Source organism: Hyla sarda, assembly GCF_029499605.1.
Source record: "Hyla sarda isolate aHylSar1 chromosome 1 unlocalized genomic scaffold, aHylSar1.hap1 SUPER_1_unloc_1, whole genome shotgun sequence".
Classification (NCBI taxonomy): Eukaryota; Metazoa; Chordata; class Amphibia; order Anura; family Hylidae; genus Hyla; species Hyla sarda.
The window spans coordinates 1386210-1410021 of NW_026607570.1; the positions used below are offsets into that span (position 1 = coordinate 1386210).

The 23812-nt window shown below is 46.2% G+C and overlaps 2 protein-coding genes across 2 annotated transcripts in view; one reads left to right on the forward strand and one right to left on the reverse strand.

The window, feature by feature from the left end:
• The window catches only part of LOC130297911 (zinc finger protein 271-like), a 59402-nt gene extending 58971 nt beyond the window's left edge, over positions 1 to 431 (reverse strand). The window contains 1 exon segment of the mRNA XM_056550762.1: positions 334 to 431. Within this exon segment, the coding sequence (XP_056406737.1) occupies positions 334 to 357 (24 nt within the window). The 5' untranslated portion in view covers positions 358 to 431.
• Positions 432 to 4030: 3599 nt separating this feature from the next.
• LOC130297929 (zinc finger protein 420-like) overlaps positions 4031 to 23812 on the forward strand; it is a gene marked incomplete at its 3' end in the record, with an annotated part of 40463 nt that continues 20681 nt past the window's right edge. Inside the window, exons 1-4 of the mRNA XM_056550777.1 lie at positions 4031 to 4544; positions 4628 to 4692; positions 4859 to 5411; positions 6503 to 7342. Of these exons, the coding sequence (XP_056406752.1) occupies positions 4361 to 4544; positions 4628 to 4692; positions 4859 to 5411; positions 6503 to 7342 (1642 nt within the window). The remainder of the gene's footprint in view (positions 4545 to 4627; positions 4693 to 4858; positions 5412 to 6502; positions 7343 to 23812) is intronic.

Below are 23812 nucleotides of genomic sequence, written 5' to 3' on the forward strand. Positions count from 1 at the left end.
AGTCATCACCAGACCCTTCCATTACTGTATAATGTCCCAGCAGTGTCACCTCTCCAGTCATCACCAGACCCCTCCATTACTGTATAATGACCCAGCAGTGTCACCTCTCCAGTCATCACCAGACCCCTCCATTACTGTATAATGTCCCAGCAGTGTCACCTCTCCAGTCATCACCAGACCCCTCCATTACTGTATAATGTCCCAGCAGTGTCACCTCTCCAGTCATCACCAGACCCCTCCATTACTGTATAATGTCCCAGCAGTGTCACCTCTCCAGTCATCACCAGACCCCTCCATTACTGTATAATGTCCCAGCATTCCCAGCAGGGTCACCTCTCCAGTCAGTAGCTCCATCATCTTGTTAATGAGTTCTAGAATCTTTTGTTCATCCCTTTCCTCATGTATCAGGGAGAGAGGTGGGGGCCCCGGGCTTGGGCTCAGGGTTCTTCCCCGTCCTTCACACACAGGGGCCCGACAGCGCCCACTAGAGGACTTCTTCACTACTGTGTAATCCTGTGTATGGAGAGACACATTAATATCACTACATACATTCCCAGAATCCCTCACCTCTCCAGTCATATCCATCTGTTATTACATAGATAAGAATGAGGTCATGTGACATCACTCCCAGAATCCCTCACCTCTCCAGTCATATCCATCTGTTATTACATAGATAAGAATGAGGTCATGTGACATCATTCCCAGCATCCCTCACCTCTCCAGTCATATCCATCTGTTATTACATAGATAAGAATGAGGTCATGTGACATCACTCCCAGAATCCCTCACCTCTCCAGTAAGCCGGAAGAGTATCTGTAGGGTGAGGTTTATGATCCTGTCGGCCATCTTGTTCCTGTCTCTCTCCATGGTTGATGGGTCATCCAGGAGAATTCTCTGGATTGGAGAAACCTGAAGGGAAGAAGAGGAGACGATGAGAAACCGCACCAGATTCTATGGAGAAATAAAATCCATTTCCTGGAGATAATCTGGGGAAACATCTGAGGAGACATTATAGGAGTTTTCAGATTTCTCTATAAATCAAAATCCATTGTCCGAGGGTTGTAAAATAAGAGACTAGAGCGCACTCCCCTCTCCCGTCCAGTGGTGGCGCTCTGGTCCTCCAGGTCTTCTGAGGTCGCTCTCCCTGCTCTGCTGAAGACGTTGTGAATCCATTTCTCCTAATCTCTGAGGCTGCGGTGTATTCAGAACGTCTTCATCAGAGCAGGGAGAAGAATAGAGGGATTCAATATGACATTGTCCAATGAAGAATACTGAAATGTGTCCACTAGGGGGCACAATATACATCACAATTACATCAGGATTTTATGTGAATTGTGATATGTCCCCCCGGAAGAACCTGCTATTACCTGCAGCAGAGGCCGAGCATCATATACCGTTACACACGCAGGGTCTGGGCCACCACTGGAGTCAGTGTTTACAAGCAGGGTGCCTCCAGCTGTTACAGCATTTGGCTGTCAGGGCATGCTGGGAGTTGTAGTTTTACAACAGCTGGAGGCACGCTGGTTTGGACTGTCTTAAGTAATAATAGGGGCGCGGGAGAAACTTAAAAAACCTGATGCTTACATAGTCCTGTATGGAAGAAGTGGCTGATACCCGGAGAAAAGAGACTGACCAGGTGACAGGATGGGCGGGTAAGTGACCTGATACCTTCACCATCCAGACATCCCCTGGGGGGCAGTATAGGCAGGAAATCAGGCAAACAACCGTTGGTCGGCACGGCGCTCCCTAGAGAAACAACCGCACAGCGCCATGTCTAAGCCACGCCCACCTACATCATTTTATTACATAAATGGGATATAAACTTATTAGGGGAGGGGCTTCTATTACAAACCCTGAATAACGCTCTGCCATAGTGATCAGTGTTATCGGTGCTCGGCTTATACAGGCTGTGGAGGTGTCTGTATACTTAGAGCACCGATCTGAGCACAGAGCACGGTAAGGGGCCCTCCGGCCGTCATCTCAGCTGATCTAGACTCCGCCCCCCAACAACTGCATTTTACTCATTTTAGATCCTGCAACCGACTTTGATCATGGAATCTACAGGGTTAATGGCGATGAGCGTCATTAGTGGTGAGTCCTGGCTGCTTATAGCTCCTGAGCTCACCTCAAAGTCCCATATGGGGCACAGAATGTAAATATACATCGTGTCCTTAAGGGTTAATAATAAACATCCCCAATAATCCTGATCTGATGGTGACCGCACACACCTACCTGTATCTGTAGAGGAGCCGTGAGCTTACAGGACCTGCGATGATGTCACCGTCATGTGATCAGTCACATTGAGGAGGAGGAGTCACATGATCAGGGGCTGCTGCTCTGTGAGATCTCCACACACAACACAACAGCAGTGACTGCCCCACCAGGACCTGCTCTGTATCTGCTACATGCTGGAGGTGTAGGACCTGTGATGATGTCACAATCATGTGACCAGTACATTTGAGGGGCAAAGTATAGCAGTAAATATGTGACTGTGGCCGAAGGACCTGTGGGGAGGATCATGTGACAGGAGTGGGCGGAAGTCAGCAGTGCAGGATAGACGGGATGGCGATTTAAGGACCTGTGAGAATGGTCATGTGACAGCAGAGTCCCGATTGATCACATGACGGTGACATCATCGCAGGTCCTGTAAGCACACGGCTCCTGTACAGCTCTGCAGGTGGAGGTATGTGTGTGGTCACATGTTGCTGTTAGATGTTTTTTGTACCATTAACCCCTTCAGAAGCAGTTTTGAGTTTTAACCCCTTAAGGACACAGTGATTTCTCTTTTTAATGTTTTCCTTCTCGCCTTCTAATAGCCATAATGATTGTAATTTCCTCTTTACAAACCCATATGAGGCTTCTTGTTCTTGTTGTTGTTTATTTCACCACCGGTTTGTACTTTGTAATGACATCACTCATTTTACTGCAACATCTACAACAAGGGCCAAAAAAAATTATTTGTGGGGTGAAATAGAAAAAAAAAAGCTATTTTTAAATTTGGGGTCTTATGTTTGGACGCAGTGCACATTACGGTAATAATTCTCTTTATTCTGTAGGTCCAAACGTTTATAATGATAAATGATTTATATAGGTTTTATTTTAACACTTTTAAAATATAAAACAATTCTAACTTTTTGTACAATAATGAGTATGTATCAGATTGTCCTACCTTGTCCCCTATAACTCTCTTATTATTCCGTATACGGGGATGTATGAAAGTCATTTTTTGTGCCGTGATCTGTAATTTTTATCGGAACCACTTTAGTTTTCATGAGACTCTTTGATCGCTTTTTAAGACTTTTTTTTTGGCCCATGAAGTTGTATTTTTTTACGTTTACGCCATTAACCGTGCGGTTACACATATGTTTAGGTTTATTTTTGTTTACATTATTTCATTTAAGAGAAACAAATTGGTAAATGGTGAAGATTCAGTCGTTTATTAGGGGAGGGGCTTATTCACATTAAGTTAATGTTCTTTTTACCTTATTCCCAGTTTTGTAGTCCCTGTAGTAGACTATTACATGGAATCTATAGATTACATACACTGATCAATGCTGTGATGCTGAGGCTGCCTGCAGGATTGGAGCGTCGTTCAGACAGCGTGGAGCGAGGTTAGGGACCTCCACCCGTTCTCTCAGCTGACCAGGACCCCGCTATTTCACTGTGGGTGTCCTTATCAGCTCCACCGGAAATAGATTTTTGGCATTGGTGATGTCCGGCATTAGCAATGAGTCCCAGATGCTGATAGCAGGTAGGACCTAGGGGCTATGAATCGTGCTGAACTCCTGACTGTGCTTCCCCCTCCCCTCCAAATCTTATCACTTTAATGACAGGTGTCCCTGCTCTGAAAGGGGTTTCCTGCACAAGAGCAGAAGATATGCCAGATTTGATGCGTCTCCTGCTCTGGAGCTGGGCCCATGGCTATACATTATATACCTCCTGCCCAGTCAGCCATGAAGGAGTTAAATGATGGTGATGCATTGCTACTTAACTTTTTTGGGGCCACACACTATACAGATAGCTGCTTATTGTCCCTTCTACTCGCTGGGATAAGAACAACCAGTCTAGCTAGGGTTAAGTGGCGCACAGCACTGCCAATTCTATCCTTAGGGGCCAGACAGTAAGCAGCCATCTATATAGTCCCGGGGGAGGGGAGCAGTGATACTATGAAATATCACTTAACTCCTTACACTCCATGGGACGGGCGCTTTGGGTATAATGACCTGAACTGACAGCTGGATCATCAGACTTGCGGTCAGTTGGGGACATGTGACCATAATATAGAGGATCTGCCCCGACAAGTATTCACCTCATCATCCGAGAGCAAGAAGATAAATCATGTGCAGGAATATCCCCTCAAATGTCTCCATATAACATCCTGGAATTGTATAGAATTAAATGTTTATTCACAATACAGGTTCCTATAAGGTGTCAGGACGTGGCGGTCTATTTCTCCATGGAGGAGTGGGAGTATGTAGAAGGACACAAGGATCAGTACAAGGATCAGGTCATGATGGAGGATCAGCAGCCCCTCACATCACCAGGTAATAGACATGACTATATACACACGTCCTCTCATTATTTGTATGTAAAGAATGAATTCAGTCTCTGTATGTGTTCCCTACAGTCAGATCCAGTAAGAGAACAGCACCAGAGAGGTGTCCCCGTCCTCTTCTTCCACAGGATGATCAGGTAGATGGAGATATTCCCTATGATCTGTAGAAGGGCTGTGAAGCTCTTGTGGTCAGTCCCCTCATCCTCCATGACTCCTCATCTCCTGCTCATCTATAACATCCCATGTGACTTCTCCTACTGTCTGATGACTTTTACTATATTTCTTCCACATCTCTTGAATCAGGGTGAAGATCCGAACAATATTAAAGCTACAGAGACAGATGTGAGCGGCGATGAGCAGGATAAGGAGAACTTTCCTACGGAGAAAGATCTGATCTATATTAATGCTACAGACATAAAGGAAGAAGAAGAGACAGATGTGAGCAGTGATGAGCAGTATAAGGACATTCCTACAGGGGAAGATCTGATCTATATTAATGCTCCAGAGACAGATATGAGCGGTTATGAGCAGTATAGGGAGGACATTCCTACAGGGAAAGATCTGATCTATATTAATGCTACAGACATAAAGGAAGAACAAGAGACAGACGTAAACATTGATGAGCAGTATAAGGAGGACATTCCTATAGGGAAAGATCTGAGCTATATTAATGCAACGGACATAAAGGAAAAACAAGAGACGGATGTGAGCAGTGATGAGCAGTATAAGGAGGACATTCCTACAGGGAAAGATCTGATCTATATTAATGCTACAGATATAAAGAAAGAAGAAGAAGAGACAGATGTGAGCGGTGATGAGCAGTATAAGGAGGACATTCCTACAGATAACTGCACTGGTGAGTAGTAACCACTAAATACAGAGAACAGTCACAGATTCTGCTCGGTCACCAGCTGCAGTAATCACAGAAAAAAATAATGTTCATATATGTTACTTACTAGGTCATCCAGATGCTATACAGGTCTTTTTTATTTGTCTTCTGTATTTGGCTTACAAATCCCTCTGTTCTGCTGCTCACTTATTCTGACATCCACTGTTCAGGAAGGGGAGTGTCCGAGGCAAGCACTGAGCCCGCCCTCACTCACCATTCATTCATTTCCTCTCTGGGTCTGCTGTGCCGGATCTCTTTATCCAATGACTGCAGGCGGTTCTGTAACCCCCTCCTCTCTGCTTCCATGCTGCAGTCTGATAGGACAGGAGTGAGCACAGAGGAGTACTAGTCCTGCCAGGTCTGTGCTTCAGCTGGGACAAAGATGATGCTGCAGCCGGACAGGATAATGTTTTAGATCCGTGTTCTCAAAGTGTGGCCCTCCAGATGTTGCAGAACTTCAACTCCCAGCATGACCGGACAGCCAATGGTTAGATGGTATGGGGACCCCTAGTGGTCATAAGCCATGATCTCTATAAAAAGGAGATAAAAAAATGTATGAATGTTAGTGAGTGGGCGCTCCGGTCGGTAACACTTCACTGAATGGCAAACGGCCTAACTGCTCTGCCAGTGTAGTGAGATATATGGTCTGCACCCTCACTGATACTGATCTTGTCCTTAAAGTCCTTGTTTGCGCTGTTGTGTTTATTGTCCCTGTTGTCTCCATCTTATATAGTCAGCAGGATTTCCATGTATACGACTAGAGGAATAATTTGGGATATTTCCCAGCACTTCTGTATTGCTGGGGGCTCTGAACCGCCTCGGCTGTCGTCTGATTTGTGCCCTATGGATTGTTCATTGCTGCTGGATGGGAGTGTGATGGGGTCCAGGAGTGGGGTGTATGTGACCTGAAGACCCTATATTATGTCTACATTAACTATTTATTATCCGGAGGACGGGGAGAAGGTTCCATGATGTCACATGCTGCACTTATAATGTTCTACTAAAAAGACTATAAATATGGGCGCAGTTATTAATAAAATCTGTGTTATTCTCTGCAGATTCTTGTAGCAGGAGATCAGAGGAGAATCTTATATCTTCAGATTATAAAGCAGATGATGATATCACACAAGATACATATGAAGAACATTCCATTATCCCAGATACACCCTCAGCCCTTCACAGCCAAGATCTGTCATCTCATCCTTATATACAGGTCCTGTCTTCTCAGTCATCACAGGATGTTCAGCAAAATAAAAGCCACAGAAGGGGTGTTGGACATCAACGAGCTCATACAGGAAAGAAACAATATTCATGCTCAGAATGTGGGACATGTTTTACTTTTAAATCAGGTCTTGTTGTACATCAGAGAACTCACAAAGGAGAAAAGCCGTTTTCATGTTCAGAATGTGGGAAATGTTTTACTCAGAAATCACATCTTGTTACACATCAAAGAACTCACACAGGGAAAAAGCCATTTTCATGCTCAGAATGTAGAAAATGTTTTACTCAGCAATCACATCTTGTTACACATCAAAGAACTCACACAGGAGAGAAGCCATTTTCATGTGCAGAATGTGGGAAATGTTATACTGAGAAGTCAAGTCTTGTTCAACATCAAAGAACTCACACAGGGGAGCAGCCATTTTTATGTTCAGAATGTGGGAAATGTTTCTCTCACAAATCAAGTCTTCTTCAACATCAAAGAATTCACACAGAGGAGAAGCCATTTTCATGTGCAGAATGTGGGAAATGTTTTACTCAGAAATCAGACCTTGTTGTACATCAAAGAACTCACACAGGAGAGAAGCCATTTGCATGTGCAGAATGTGAAAAGTGTTTTGCTAATAAATCACATCTTATCAGACATCAAAGAATTCACACAGGGAAGAAGCCAATTTAGAGTATTATATATTAATCATGTACATAGGATAGTTGACAGTAATACACATATATATATATATATATATATATATATATATATATATGCTTATTTATAGGCCTCATCTCCAAACTTCTTACCAATTGTTAAAGAGAACCTCTCATGATCTTGTTACATGTTATAATCCTCCCAGGTCACTGCCCCATCATGATAAACCACCCCCGCCCTTTATTTTTATTATTTGTTAGTTTTATACCTTGATATTGTTCTGTATTTTCTGCTCAGTCTCAGTCAGATTCACAGACTGGTAAGGGGCGTTCCCCAGCAGGTGTGACATCATCTGAAGCCATACAGGGGAGAACTTCCTCCCTCACTCAGCTACACACAGCCCAGAGCAGTTCAGTGTGAGATGAGCTATGATTGGCTAAGGTTGCACAAGGCTGCACTGGCTAAGGCCAGCAGGAGTCCAAAGTATGTGCAAGAGATGGTGGGAAATGTGCTCTGGACAAGTAGGGAGACACCTAGTGGCAGCTTTTTTTAAACACAAATAAAACATAGAAAACTTCAGTGCAATAGCAATTTTTAATGAGTGCCCATTTAATAAAAGTTTTCTTTCTTATATGATTTATTATTCTTATATTCATCTCCGCACACTGGACTTATAATAAATGTAATATTGTCCCTGACGTTGTATGTAGGGAATGTAACGCAGCGGTCCGATCATCCAGAACGGCAGAAGGAGGTCCCGCTGCCTTCCACGGGTCCAGAGCAGAAGATCGCCGATAACACTGATCAGTGCTATGTCCTATGCATATAAACAACAACTTTAGGGGAAACCCCCAAAGGGGTGCCCTAAACTAGAACCCCCCCCCCCCGAAAATTTATTTTAAAATATAACTTATTGTTTGCGTATAGAAAATATAGTGCAGTCTGATTCAGAAACCATTGGTAACACGTGGAGTGTGTGTACCACAATGATTAAAATAACAAACTTGCCGCCAGTCCTCTGATGACGCTGGGTAACCAGCGAAACGCCGTCAGGACTCTGGCTTGTGGTGAACTTTTAACATGCAGGGTTTTTGTCAGCACCAGTATACATTATAGTTATTGCCTCAGTGGTGGCCATACAAATGCTGCGGCGCACATACTAAGAGGCTTTTCTACCACTTCTATTCAAAGGTGCTAGACAGACCCCGTCATTTTATTCATTGTGGTGCACACACCACTGGTACCAATGGTTTCTCAATCAGATTGCTCTATATTTTCTATACGCAAACAATAAAAGTTATATTTTAAAATACATTTTTGGGGGGGGGGTTTCTAGTTTAGGGCACCCCTTTGGGGGTTTCCCCTAAAGTTGTTGTTTATAGTTTTTGCCCTGGAATTCCCTGGGGTTTTTTGTTGTTCACATGTCCTATGCATAGCACTGAACAGTATTAGCAATCAAATGATTGCCAAAAATAGTCCCCTATGGGGACTATTAAAATGTAAAAATAAAATTATAAAAAGTAAAAAAAAAAATGTGAAAACCCCCCTCCCCCAATAAAAACGAAAATTATCCCATTTTCCCTATTTCACCCCCAAAAAAGTGTAAAAAAAAATTATATACATATTTGGTATCGCCGCGTGCGTAAATATCTGAATTATTAAAATAAAATGTTAATGATACCGTACGGTGAAAAATGTATTCAAAGTTTTATATAAGAAAATATGGTATGAATAAAAAGTACAGATCATGGTGCAAAAAATGAGCCCTCATACCGCCACTTATACAGAAAAATGAAAAAGTTATAGGTCTTCAAAATAAGGGGATTTTAAACGTACTAATTTGGTTAAACAGTTTGCTTTTTTTTTTCTAAGCACAACAGTAATAGAAAAGAACGCAATCACGGGTATCATTTTAATCGTATTGACCTAAAGAATAAAGAACACGTCATTTGTACCATAAATTGTACGACGTGAAAGCGAAACCTTCCAAAATTTGCAAAATTTCAGTTTTCTTTTTAATTTCCCCACATAAATAGTACCGTATTTATCGGGGTATACCACGCACCGGCCTATAACACGCACCCTCATTTTACCAAGGATATTTGGGTAAAAAAAGTTTTTTACCCAAATATCCATGGTAAAATGAGGGTGCGTGTGTGCGCGTGTATACCCCGATACACCGCCAGGAAAGGCAGGGGGAGAGAGGCCATCGCTGCCCGCTTCTCTCCCCCTGCCTTTCCTGGGGTCTAGAGCCCTGCTGCCGGCCCTTCTCTCCCCCTGGCTATCGGTACCGACGCCGATAGCCAGGGGGAGAGAAGCGGCGCCGACAGCCAGGGGGAGAGAAGGGGTAGCGGCACCCATTGCCGGCGCCGCTGCCCCGTTGCCTCCCCCCATCCCCGGTGGCATAATTACCTGGGTCGGGTCCGCGCTGCTCCAGGCCTCCGGCGTGCGTCCCCTGCGTCGTTGCTATGCGCGGCGCACTGACGTCATGTGCAGCGCATAGCAACGACGAAGGGGACGCATGCCGGAGGCCTACAGCAGCGCGGACCCGACCCAGGTAATTATGCCACCGGGGATGGGGGGAGGCAATGGGTCAGCGGCGCCGGCAATGGGTGCCGCTGCCCCTTCTCTCCCCCTGGCTATCGGCGCCGGTACCGATAGTCAGAGGGACAGAACGGGCAGCGGCGCCGATAGCCAGGGGGTGAGAAGGGCCGGCAGCAGGGCTCTATACCCCAGGGAAGGCAGGGGGAGAGAAGCGGGCAGCGACGGCCTCTCTCCCCCTGCCTTTCCTGGGGCGGTATCGGCGTATAACACGCACATAGACTTTAGGCTAAAAATTTTAGCCTAAAAAGTGTGTGTTATACGCCGATAAATACGGTATTTTTTTTGTTGCGCCATACATTTTATGGTAAAGTGAGTGATGGCATTACAACGGACAACTGGTCGCGTAAAAAACAAGCCTCATACTAGTCTGTGGATGAAAGTATAAAAGAGTTATGATTTTTTAGAAGGCGAGGAGGAAAAAACGAAAACGTAAAAATAAAATTGTCCTTAAGGCCCAAATGGGCTTCATCCTTAAGGAGTTAAAGGGGTACTCTGCCCATAGATATCTCATCCCATATACAAAGGATAGGGGTTAAGATGTCTGATCGTGGGGGTCCTGCCGCTTTGGACCCCCACAATCTCCCTGCTACACCCGGCGTTCGTTTAGAGCGTCGGATGCACCGTTTGTGACATCATAGCCACACCCCCTCAATGCAAGTCCATAGACTTGTCATGTCACAAGCCTCTGCCCCGCATTTCCAGTCATCCGACACGCAGCAAAGTTCCCTCAGTGCATCAGATGTCTGGGGGGCCGCAGCCGAGATCGCGGGTGTCTAGGGGCGGAGAACCCCTTTAACCAAGTTGGTTGCGTTTTTTTCTTACTGGGATCTACAAAAAAACTTGGTGAAACCTTAGAACCCAGAGAGGGGCCCGTTTGGCTACTGCTTGCAGCTGATTCAAAGAAAATCCCTTCAAAACGGAGTCCGGCCCTAAAATAGGTCGATATTTTCTCATAATCTTCTTTATGGCAAAAAAAGCTGCCGACTATAGGGAGTAATAAATCTGGGGACGGTTTATTTGTCTTCATATTAACATTTCATGGGTTACTTTTCTGTGTAGGAAATTAATGCCTTTGATTCATTATAACTTCTCTTTTTTTATCCTTGAATGCAGCGATATAGATTCCCTATAAATGTTTCTGTTTCCGACCAATTTGGCCTGAGTGTCACCCACTCCCCATATGGGATATTTATATTACATGTATTGGATGCAGGAAGAGGCTTGTGAGGTGATATTCCCTGTTATCTCTTTACTGTACGGTGAGACCTGGATTTTATTGTCCTTGTCAGAAAGAAAAACATCAAAAAAATGTCTTTACTGGAAAAAGGAGACGTGAATTTAACCCCTTAAGGACTGAGCCCTTTTTTGCAATTCTGACCACTGTTACTTTAAGCATTAATAACTCTGGGATGCTTTTACCGATTATCGAGACAGTTTTTCCGTGACATATTCTACTTTAACATAGTGGTAAATTTTTGTCGTTACTTGCATCCTTTCTTGGTGAAAAATCCCAAAATTTCATGAAAATTAAGCATTTTTCTAACTTTGAAGCTCCCTGCTTGTAAGGAAAATGGATATTCCAAATAAATTAAATTTTGATTCACATATACAATATGTCTACTTTGTGTTTGCATCATAAAATTGACATGTTTTTACTTTTGGAAGACACCAGAGTGCTTCAAAGTATAGCAGCAATTTTCCAATTTTTCACAAATTTTCAAAATCGGAATTTTTCAGGGACCAGTTCAGTTTTGAAGTGGATTTGAGGGGTCTTCATATTAGAAATGCCCCACAAATGACCCCATTATAAAAACTGCACCCCTCAAAGTATTCAAAATGACATTCAGTAAGTGTGTTAACCCTTTAGGTGTTTCACAGGAATAGCAGCAAATTGAAGGAGAAAATTCAAAATCTTCATTTTTTACACTCGCATGTTTTTGTAGACCCAGTTTTAGAAATTTTAAGGGGTAAAAGAAGAAAAAGCCCCCCAAAATTTGTAACCCAATTTCTCTTGAGTAAGGAAATACCCCATGTGTATGTCAAGTGCTCTGTGGGTGCACTCCTCTAGTTCAGAAGGGAAGGAGCGACAATGGGATTTTGGAGAGTGAGTTTTTCTGAAATGGCTTTCTGGGGGGCATGTCGCATTTAGGAAGCCCCTATGGTGCCAGAACAGCAAAAAAAAAAAAAACAACATGGCATACCATTTTGGAAACTACACCCCTCAAGGCACGTAACAAGGGGTCCAGTGAGCCTTAATACCCCACAGGTGTTTGACGACTTTTCGTTAAAGTTGGATGTGTAAATGAATTTATTTTTTCACTAAAATGCTGCTTTTCCCCAAATTTTAGATTTTTACAAGGGGTTATAGGAGAAAATGCCCCCCAAAATTTGTAACCCCCATCTCTTCTGAGTATGGAAATACCCCATGTGGACATCAAGTGCACGGCGGGCACACTACAATGCTCAGAAGAGAAGGAGTCACATTTGGCTTTTGGAAAGCAAATTTTGCTGAAATGGTTTTTAAGGGGCATGTCGCATTTAGGAAGCCCCTATGGTGCCAGAACAGCAAAAAAAAAAAAAAAAAAAACACATGGCATACTATTTTGGAAACTACACCCCTCAAGGAACATAAGAAGGGGTACAATGAGCCTTAACACCCCACAGGTGCTTGACAAATTTCCGCTAAAGTTGGAAGTGAAAATGAAAAATTAGATTCACTAAAATGCTGGTTTTACCCCAAATTTTTCATTTTCACAAGGGGTAATTGGAGAAAAAGCCTCCCAAAATTTGTAAACCAATTTCTTCTGAGTATGGAAATACCCCATATGTGGATGTAAAGTGCTCTGCGGGTGAACTACAATGCTCAGAAGAGAAGAAGCGCCATTGAGCTTTTGGTGAGAGAATTTGGTTGGAATTAAGTGGGAGGCCATGTGCGTTTACAAAGCCCCCCCCCCCGTGGTGCCGGAACAGTGGACCCCCCCCCCCACATGTGACCCCATTTTGGAAACTACACCCCTCACAGAATTTAATAAGGGGTGCAGTGAACATTTACACCGCACTGGCCTTTTACAGATCTTTGGAGCAGTGGGCTGTGCAAATGAAAAATAAAAATTTTCATTTTCACGGACCACTGTTCCAAAAATCTGTCAGACACCTGTGGGGTGTAAATGCTCACGGCACCCCTTATTACAATACGTGACGGGTGTAGTTTCCAAAATGGGGTTACGTGGGGGGGGGGGGTCCATTGTTCTGGCACTATGGGGGCTTTGTAAACACACGTGGCCTTCAATTTCAGACACATTCTCTCTCCAGAAGCCCAATGGCGCTTCTTCTCTTCTGAGCATTGTAGTTCGCCAGCAGAGCACTTTACATCCACATATGGGGTACATTCTTAATCAGAGGAAATGGGGCTACACATTTTGGTGGGCTTTTTTTCCTATTCTCCCTTGTGAAAATGAAAAATGTAGGGTAACACCAGCATTTTAGTGCAATTTATTTTATTTTTTTTCATTTTCACATCCAACTTTAACGGAAATTTGTCAAACACCTGTGGGGTTTTAAAGGGGTTCTCCTGTGGAAAACTTTTTTTTAAATCAACTGTTGCCAGAAAGTTAAACAGATTTGTAAATCACTTCTATTAAAAAAATCTTAATCCTTCCAGTACTTTTTAGGGGCTGTATATTAAAGAGAAATCCAAAAAAGAAATGCACTTCCTCTGATGTCCTGACCACAGTGCTCTCTGCTGAACTCTGCTGTCCATTTTAGGAACTGTCCAGAGAAGCATATGTTTGCTATGGGGATTTTCTCCTTCTCTGGACAGTTCCTGAAATGGACAGCAGAGGTCAACAGAGAGCACTGTGGTCAGGACATCAGAGGAAATGCATTTCTTTTTTGGATTTCTCTTTAGTATACAGCCCCTAAAAAGTACTGTAAGGATTAAGATTTTTTAATAGAAGTGATTTACAAATCTGTTTAACTTTCTGGCACCAGTTGATTTAAAAAAAAAGTTTTCCACGGGGGTACCCCTTTAAGGCTCACTTTACCCCTTGTTACATTTCGTGAGGGGTGTAGTTTCCAAAATGGGGTCACATGTGGGTATTTACTGTTTTGTGTTTATGTCAGAACCGCGGTAAAAGCCACCCCTGTGCAAATCACCAATTTTGATCTCAAATGTACATGGCACGCTCTCACTCCTGAGCCTTGTTGTGCGCCCGCAGAGCACTTTACGCCCATATATGGGGTAGTTCTGTACTCAGGAGAAATTGCATTACAAATTTTGGGGGTCTTTTTTCCCTTTTACTTCTTGTGAAAATTTTAAGTATGGGGCAACACCAGCATGTTAGTGTAAAATAATTTTTTTTTTACACTAACATGCTGGTGTAGACCCCAACTTTACCTTTTCATAAGGGGTAAAAGGAGAAAAAGCCCCCAAAATTTGTAGTGCAATTTCTCCGGAGTACGGAGATAGATACCCCATATGTGGGCATAAACTGTTTCCTTGAAATACGACAGGGCTACGAAGTGAGAGAGCGCCATGCGCATTTGAGGACTAAATTGGGGATCTGAATCGGCCACAAAAATACCCTATGGCAGTGTTTCCCAAACAGGGTGCCTCCAGCTGTTGCAAAACTCCCAGCATGCCTTGACAGTCAGTGGCTGTCCGGCAATACTGTGAGTTGTTTTTTTTCATCAGCTGGAGGCTCTGTTTTGGAAACAGTGCCGTACAAGACTTTTTTTTTTTTTGGGGGGGGGGACAGTGTAAGGGGGTGTATATGTAGTGTTTTATCCTTTATTATGTGGTAGTGTAGTGTTTTTAGGGTACATTCACACGGGCAGAGGTTTACAATGAGTTTTTTGCTGGGAGTTTGAGCTGCGGCGGAAAATTTGCCGCCTCTCAAACTTGCAGCAGAACTCGCTGTAAACCTCCGCCCGTGTGTATGTACCCTGTACATTCACATGGGGGGGCAAACCTCCAGCTGTTACAAAACTACAACTCCCAGCATGCACTGACAGACCATAAATGCTGGGAGTTGTAATTATGCAACAGCTGGAGGCACATTGGTTGCGAAACACAGAGTTTGTTACTTACTAGTGTTTTGCAAACAGTGTGCCTCCAGCTGTTGCAAAACTAGAACTCCCAGCAAGTACTGTCTCTCAGTGCATGCTGGGAGTTGTAGTTTTTCAACAGCTGGAGGCACACTGGTTGCGAAACACTGAGTTAGGTAACAAACTCGGTTTCACAACCAATGTGTTTCCAGCTGTTGCAAAACTGCAACAATCAGCATGCATTGACAGTCAAAGGGCATGCTGAGAGTTGTAGGTTTGGAACAGCTGGAGGCACACCGCTACAACTTATAGCATACCCTTTAGTAGTCTGTGCATGCTGGGAGTTGTAGTTATGCAACAGCTGAATGCACACTTTTTCATAGAAAAAATGTGCCTTTCGTTGTTGCATAACGACAACCCCCAGCATGCACAGACTACCATTGGGCATGCTCGGAGTTGTAGATGGAACTCCTGCTGTTGCAAAACTACAACTCCCAGCATGCCCTTTGGCTGTGCATGCTGCGAGTTGTTGCTAAGCAATAGCCGAAGGTGAACAGGCCTCATCTCCTGCTGTTTCCTGCCGCCTGCACCGCCGAGACCATTGCCGCTGCTGCCACCGCTCCTGCCTCAGGGACCGCTGCCACCGATCCTGAGGGACCCCCGCCGGACCAGGTGAAGGTAGGAGACCTCCGCCGGCGCCGATCGCCACCATCTTTGTTGTCCTGATTGCCACCCAGCAGATCCCTTCTGGACGATCAATCACGTGATCGTGAGGCGGCACCCGTGCCACCTCGCTCCTGCTGTGTAAGAGTGAATGGGGCTGTCTTGGACAGCCCCATTCACCCTTTTTTTCCGGGTCACCAGAGACCCGATTGACCAGGAAGAGCCGCAAATCGCAGGTCTGAATTGAATTGATTGCCGACATGGGGGGGTCAGCAGTCACCCCGGTCCGGTCCCCGCCCGGTGAGTGGAGGGGACCGGAATTCCCACGGGCGTATGGATACGTCCTGCGTCCTGAAGAGGTTAAATCAACTTGTGCCAGAAAGTTAATCAAATATGTAAATTACTTCTATTTTAAAATCTCAATCCTTCCAGTACTTATCAGCTGCTGTATGCTCCACAGGAAGTTGTGTAGTTCTTTACAGTCTGACCACAGTGCTCTCTGCTGACACCTCTGTCGATGTCAGGAACTGCCCAGAGCAGGAGAGGTTTGCTTTGGGGATTTGCTCTGGCTCTGAACAGTTCCTAAAATGGACAGAGGTGTCAGCAGAGAGCACTTTGGTCAGACTGATACAGCAGCTGATAAGTACTGGACGGATTAAGATTATTTTTTTTTTATAACAAAGATTTTTAAATAGAGGTAATTTACAAATCTGTTTAACTTTCTGGCTCCAGTTAATGTAAAAGTAAAAAAAATCAAGCAAAGACATAACTTTTTTTAAATGTTTTTCTTTCAGACAAGGACAATAAAATCCAGGTCTCACCCTACAGTAAAGAGATAACAGGGAATATCACCTCACAAGCCTCTTCCTGCATCCAATACATGTAATATAAATATCCCATATGGGGAGTGGGTGACACTCAGGCCAAATTGGTCGGAAACAGAAACATTTATAGGGAATCTATATCGCTGCATTCAGGGTTAAAAAAGAGAAGTTATAATGAATCAAAGGCATTAATTTCCTACACAGAAAAGTAACCAATGAAATGTTAATATGAAGACAAATAAACCGTCCCCAGATTTATTACTCCCTATAGTCCGCAGCTTTTTTGCCATAAAGAAGATTATGAGAAAATATCGACCTATTTTAGGGCCGGACTCCGTTTTGAAGGGATTTTCTTTGAATCAGCTGCAAGCAGTAGCCAAACGGGCCCCTCTCTGGGTTCTAAGGTTTCACCAAGTTTTTTTGTAGATCCCAGTAAGAAAAAAACGCAACCAACTTGGCTAAAGGGGTACTCTGCCCCTAGACATGTCTGATCGCGGGGTCCAGGTGCTGGGGACCCCAGACATCCGGTGCATGGAGCGAACTTTGCTCCGTGTCGGATGACTGGCGATGCGGGGTGGAGACTCGTAACGTCAAGGTCACGCCCCACTCGCGATGTCGTGGTCACGCCCCCTGAATGCAAGTCTATGGACTTGCATTGAGGGGGTGTGGCTGTGATCTTACGAATGGGTCGTGACCGTGACGTCACGAGCCTCCGACGCTCTAAACGAATGCCGGGTGTAGCAGGGAGATTGCTTGGGTCCAAAGTGCCGGGACCCCAGAGATCAGACATCTTAACCCCTTTCCTTTGGATATGGGAAGAGGAGATGTCTATGGGCAGAGAACCCCTTTAAATTTCCTGGGTAGCTGGAAATGTGCACTGTCAGTGCATTATGTGCGGCCATATACGAGTGTCAGATAGATTTGACTCTTTTAGTGAAGAAATGACATTAATGTTGATACTATGAATGTTCTATATTTATCCACATGAACCACCTGTCACTTACAATACGTAGGCTGCACTTCTAATGCACTAAACAGTAGGATCAGGGGGCAAATCCCTCATACAAAAGGGTCTCAATTTAATGTGTCCTCCATATCCAGACATTTTAGGGATGTACATAAAGGGGTGACGACATCTTTGGAAATTATGGGTATAAATAAAGTCCACAGACCTCCTAGGGGAGGGGACACCAGACGGACGCTCTTGAATCGAGACTCATTTTGGATTTTCAAATTGGACACTCGGCAGCCGCGATGAATATAAGGCAAGGAGTGTTACGTCTTTTTTCCGCTCCCTTTAGAGTCTGTGGTAATTAAATTTTTAACTATGTATAATTAAATTTATGTTACATAATTCTACATATTTTATATAAACTTTTTCTGAGGGTGATATTACAGGTTATATTGTGTATTTCATTGGTGTCTTTCCATGTTCTTCATTTTTCTTCTTTTTTGTACTATGAGCAGTTCCCTTCCCTTTTTGCCATTTCAGATTTTACCAGTGAAATTCAGGGTGATTGTCACGATGCCGGCTGGCAGGTAGTGGATCCTCTGTGCCAGAGAGGGATTGGCGTGGACCGTGCTAGTGGACCGGTTCTAAGCCACTACTGGTTTTCACCAGAGCCCGCCGCAAAGCGGGATGGTCTTGCTGCGGCGGTAGTGACCAGGTCGTATCCACTAGCAACGGCTCACCTCTCTGGCTGCTGAAGATAGGCGCGGTACAAGGGAGTAGGCAAGAGCAAGGTCGGACGTAGCAGAAGGTCGGGGCAGGCAGCAAGGATCGTAGTCAGGGGCAACGGCAGAAGGTCTGGAAACACAGGCAAGGAACACACAAGGAACGCTTTCACTGGCACTAAGGCAACAAGATCCGGCAAGGGAGTGCAGGGGAAGTGAGGTGATATAGGGAAGTGCACAGGTGAACACACTAATTGGAACCACTGCGCCAATCAGCGGCGCAGTGGCCCTTTAAATCGCAGAGACCCGGCGCGCGCGCGCCCTAGGGAGCGGGGCCGCGCGCGCCGGGACAGAACAGACGGAGAGCGAGTCAGGTAGGGGAGCCGGGGTGCGCATCGCGAGCGGGCGCTACCCGCATCGCGAATCGCATCCCGGCTGGCAGCGGAATCGCAGCGCCCCGGGTCAGAGGACGTGACCGGAGCGCTGCCGCGGGGAGAGTGAAGCGAGCGCTCCGGGGAGGAGCGGGGACCCGGAGCGCTCGGCGTAACAGTACCCCCCCCCTTGGGTCTCCCCCTCTTCTTGGAGCCTGAGAACCTGAGGAGCAGACTTTTGTCTAGGATGTTGTCCTCAGGTTCCCAGGATCTCTCTTCAGGACCACAACCCTCCCAGTCCACTAAAAAAAAATTTTTCCCTCTGACCTTTTTGGCAGCTAAAATTTCTTTGACCGAGAAGATGTCCGAGGAGCCGGAAACAGGAGTGGGAGGAACAGATTTGGGAGAAAAACGGTTGAGGATGAGTGGTTTGAGAAGAGAGACGTGAAAGGCATTAGGGATACGAAGAGAGGGAGGAAGAAGAAGTTTATAAGAGACAGGATTAATTTGACACAAAATTTTGAAAGGACCAAGATAGCGTGGTCCCAACTTGTAGCTAGGGACACGGAAGCGGACATATTTAGCGGAGAGCCATACCTTGTCTCCAGGGGAAAAAACGGGGGGAGCTCTTCTTTTCTTATCCGCGAACTTCTTCATGCGTGATGAAGCCTGTAAGAGAGAATTTTGGGTCTCTCTCCATATGATGGAAAGGTCACGAGAAATTTCATCCACAGCGGGCAGACCAGAGGGCAAGGGAGTAGGGAGGGGGGGAAGAGGGTGACGGCCGTACACCACGAAAAATGGGGATTTGGAGGAAGACTCAGAGACCCTGAAGTTATACGAGAATTCGGCCCATGGGAGGAGATCTGCCCAGTCATCCTGGCGGGAGGAAACAAAATGTCGCAAATAATCACCCAAGATCTGGTTAATCCTTTCTACTTGTCCATTGGACTGAGGATGATATGCAGAAGAAAAATTTAATTTAATCTTGAGTTGTTTACAGAGAGCCCTCCAGAATTTAGACACGAATTGGACGCCTCTATCCGAGACAATCTGCGTAGGCAACCCGTGAAGACGAAAAATGTGTACAAAAAATTGTTTAGCCAACTGAGGCGCAGAAGGAAGACCAGGAAGAGGGATGAAATGTGCCATTTTGGAGAATCGATCAACGACCACCCAAATAACAGTGTTGCCACGGGAAGGGGGTAAATCAGTAATAAAATCCATACCGATCAGAGACCAAGGCTGTTCGGGGACAGGCAGAGGATGAAGAAAACCAGCGGGCTTCTGGCGAGGAGTCTTATCCCGGGCACAGATAGTGCAGGCTCGCACAAAGTCCACAACATCCGTCTCCAGAGTCGGCCACCAATAGAAGCGGGAGATGAGTTGCACAGATTTCTTGATACCCGCATGACCTGCGAGATGGGAGGAGTGACCCCATTTGAGGATTCCGAGGCGTTGGCGAGGAGAAACAAAGGTCTTTCCTGGAGGAGTCTGCCTGATGGAGGCAGGAGAAGTGGAGATCAGGCAGTCAGGTGGAATGATGTGTTGCGGAGAGAGTTCAACTTCTGAGGCATCCGAGGAACGAGAGAGAGCATCGGCCCTAATGTTCTTATCGGCAGGACGAAAGTGAATCTCAAAATTAAATCGGGCAAAGAACAGAGACCACCGGGCCTGGCGAGGATTCAGCCGTTGGGCAGACTGGAGGTAGGAGAGGTTCTTGTGGTCGGTGTAGATAATAACAGGAGAACTTGATCCCTCCAGCAGATGCCTCCATTCCTCAAGTGCTAATTTAATGGCTAGAAGCTCTCGATCCCCGATGGAGTAGTTCCTCTCCGCTGGAGAGAAGGTCCTAGAGAAAAAACCACAAGTGACAGCATGCCCGGAAGAATTTTTTTGTAGAAGAACAGCTCCAGCTCCCACTGAGGAGGCATCAACCTCCAATAGGAAGGGTTTGGAAGGGTCAGGTCTGGAGAGGACGGGAGCCGAAGAAAAGGCAGACTTGAGTCGTTTAAAGGCGTCTTCTGCTTGAGGAGGCCAGGACTTGGGATCAGCATTTTTTTTGGTTAAAGCCACGATAGGAGCCACAATGGTAGAAAAATGTGGAATAAATTGCCTGTAATAATTGGCGAACCCCAAAAAGCGTTGGATAGCACGGAGTCCGGAGGGGCGTGGCCAATCTAAGACGGCAGAGAGTTTGTCTGGATCCATCTGTAGTCCCTGGCCAGAGACCAAATATCCTAGAAAAGGAAGAGATTGGCATTCAAACAGACATTTCTCAATTTTGGCATAGAGTTGGTTGTCACGAAGTCTCTGAAGAACCATACGGACATGCTGGCGGTGTTCTTCTAGATTGGCAGAAAAAATTAGGATATCGTCCAGATATACAACAACACAGGAGTATAACAGATCACGAAAAATTTCATTGACAAAGTCTTGGAAGACGGCAGGGGCGTTGCACAGTCCAAAGGGCATGACCAGATACTCAAAGTGTCCATCTCTGGTGTTAAATGCCGTTTTCCACTCGTCCCCCTCTCTGATGCGAATGAGGTTATAGGCGCCTCTTAAGTCCAATTTAGTGAAGATGTGGGCACCTTGGAGGCGATCAAAGAGTTCAGAGATGAGGGGTAAGGGGTAGCGGTTCTTAACCGTGATTTTATTAAGACCGCGGTAGTCAATGCAAGGACGTAAGGAGCCATCTTTTTTGGACACAAAGAAAAATCCGGCTCCGGCAGGAGAGGAGGATTTACGGATAAAGCCCTTTTTTAGATTCTCCTGGACGTATTCGGACATGGCAAGAGTCTCTGGGGCAGAGAGAGGATAAATTCTGCCCCGGGGTGGAGTAGTGCCCGGGAGGAGGTCGATAGGGCAATCATAAGGCCTGTGAGGAGGTAGAGTCTCAGCTTGTTTTTTGCAGAAAACATCCGCGAAGTCCATATAGGCCTTAGGGAGACCGGTTACTGGAGGAACCACAGAGTTACGGCAAGGGTTACTGGGAACCGGTTTTAGACAGTTCTTGGAACAAGAGGACCCCCAACTCTTGATCTCCCCAGTGGACCAATCCAGGGTAGGGGAATGAAGTTGAAGCCAGGGAAGTCCAAGGAGAATTTCCGAGGTGCAATTGGGGAGGACCAAAAGTTCAATCCTCTCATGATGAGATCCGATGCTCATAAGAAGGGGCTCCGTGCGGAAACGTATGGTACAGTCCAATCTTTCATTATTTACACAATTGATGTAGAGGGGTCTGGCGAGACTGGTCACCGGGATGTTGAACCTGTTGACGAGAGAGGCCAAAATAAAATTTCCTGCAGATCCAGAGTCCAAGAAGGCCACTGTAGAGAAGGAGAAGGCAGAGGCAGACATCCGCACAGGCACAGTAAGACGTGGAGAAGCAGAGTAGACATCAAGGACTGTCTCACTTTTGTGCGGAGTCAGCGTACGTCTTTCCAGGCGGGGAGGACGGATAGGACAATCTCTCAGGAAGTGTTCGGTACTAGCACAGTACAGGCAGAGGTTCTCCATACGGCGTCGTGTCCTCTCTTGAGGTGTCAGGCGAGACCGGTCGACCTGCATAGCCTCCACGGCGGGAGGCACAGGAACAGATTGCAGGGGACCAGAGGAGAGAGGAGCCGAGGAGGAGAAACGCCTCGTGCGAACAGAGTCCATATCTTGGCGGAGTTCCTGACGCCTTTCGGAAAAACGCATGTCAATGCGAGTGGCTAGGTGAATAAGTTCATGTAGATTAGCAGGAATTTCTCGTGCGGCCAGAACATCTTTAATGTTGCTGGATAGGCCTTTTTTGAAGGTCGCGCAGAGGGCCTCATTATTCCAGGACAATTCTGAAGCAAGAGTACGGAATTGTACGGCATACTCGCCAACGGAAGAATTACCCTGGACCAGGTTCAACAGGACAGTCTCAGCAGAAGAGGCTCGGGCAGGTTCCTCAAAGACACTTCGGATTTCCGAGAAGAAGGAGTGTACAGAGGCAGTGACGGGGTCATTGCGGTCCCAGAGCGGTGTGGCCCATGACAGGGCTTTTCCGGACAGAAGGCTGACTACGAAAGCCACCTTAGACCTTTCAGTGGGAAACAGGTCCGACATCATCTCCAGATGCAGGGAACATTGGGAAAGAAAGCCACGGCAAAACTTAGAGTCCCCATCAAATTTATCCGGCAAGGATAAGCGTATCCCAGGAGCGGCCACTCGCTGCGGAGGAGGTGCAGGAGCTGGCGGAGGAGATGACTGCTGAAGCTGTGGTAGTAACTGTTGTAGCATAACGGTCAGTTGAGACAGCTGTTGGCCTTGTTGCGCTATCTGTTGTGACTGCTGGGCGACCACCGTGGTGAGGTCAGCGACAACTGGCAGAGGAACTTCAGCGGGATCCATGGCCGGATCTACTGTCACGATGCCGGCTGGCAGGTAGTGGATCCTCTGTGCCAGAGAGGGATTGGCGTGGACCGTGCTAGTGGACCGGTTCTAAGCCACTACTGGTTTTCACCAGAGCCCGCCGCAAAGCGGGATGGTCTTGCTGCGGCGGTAGTGACCAGGTCGTATCCACTAGCAACGGCTCACCTCTCTGGCTGCTGAAGATAGGCGCGGTACAAGGGAGTAGGCAAGAGCAAGGTCGGACGTAGCAGAAGGTCGGGGCAGGCAGCAAGAATCGTAGTCAGGGGCAACGGCAGAAGGTCTGGAAACACAGGCAAGGAACACACAAGGAACGCTTTCACTGGCACTAAGGCAACAAGATCCGGCAAGGGAGTGCAGGGGAAGTGAGGTGATATAGGGAAGTGCACAGGTGAACACACTAATTGGAACCACTGCGCCAATCAGCGGCGCAGTGGCCCTTTAAATCGCAGAGACCCGGCGCGCGCGCGCCCTAGGGAGCGGGGCCGCGCGCGCCGGGACAGAACAGACGGAGAGCGAGTCAGGTAGGGGAGCCGGGGTGCGCATCGCGAGCGGGCGCTACCCGCATCGCGAATCGCATCCCGGCTGGCAGCGGAATCGCAGCGCCCCGGGTCAGAGGACGTGACCGGAGCGCTGCCGCGGGGAGAGTGAAGCGAGCGCTCCGGGGAGGAGCGGGGACCCGGAGCGCTCGGCGTAACAGTGATCATGTGACTTGTAACTTTTAATATAAAAGCAGAGTTATTTGAATGTTTTGTATGCCATGATTAAGGACCTAGTGTCGGTACGAAACGTGTCGGCTGTGTATGTTCTGTTTATCCATGACCCAATAAAGTTCTACCATTTTTAATACAAGCCTGGTGCTGGACGATACTCTTGTTGTACCTAAAGGAGGAGAGCGGGGGCCACAAAGTGGGC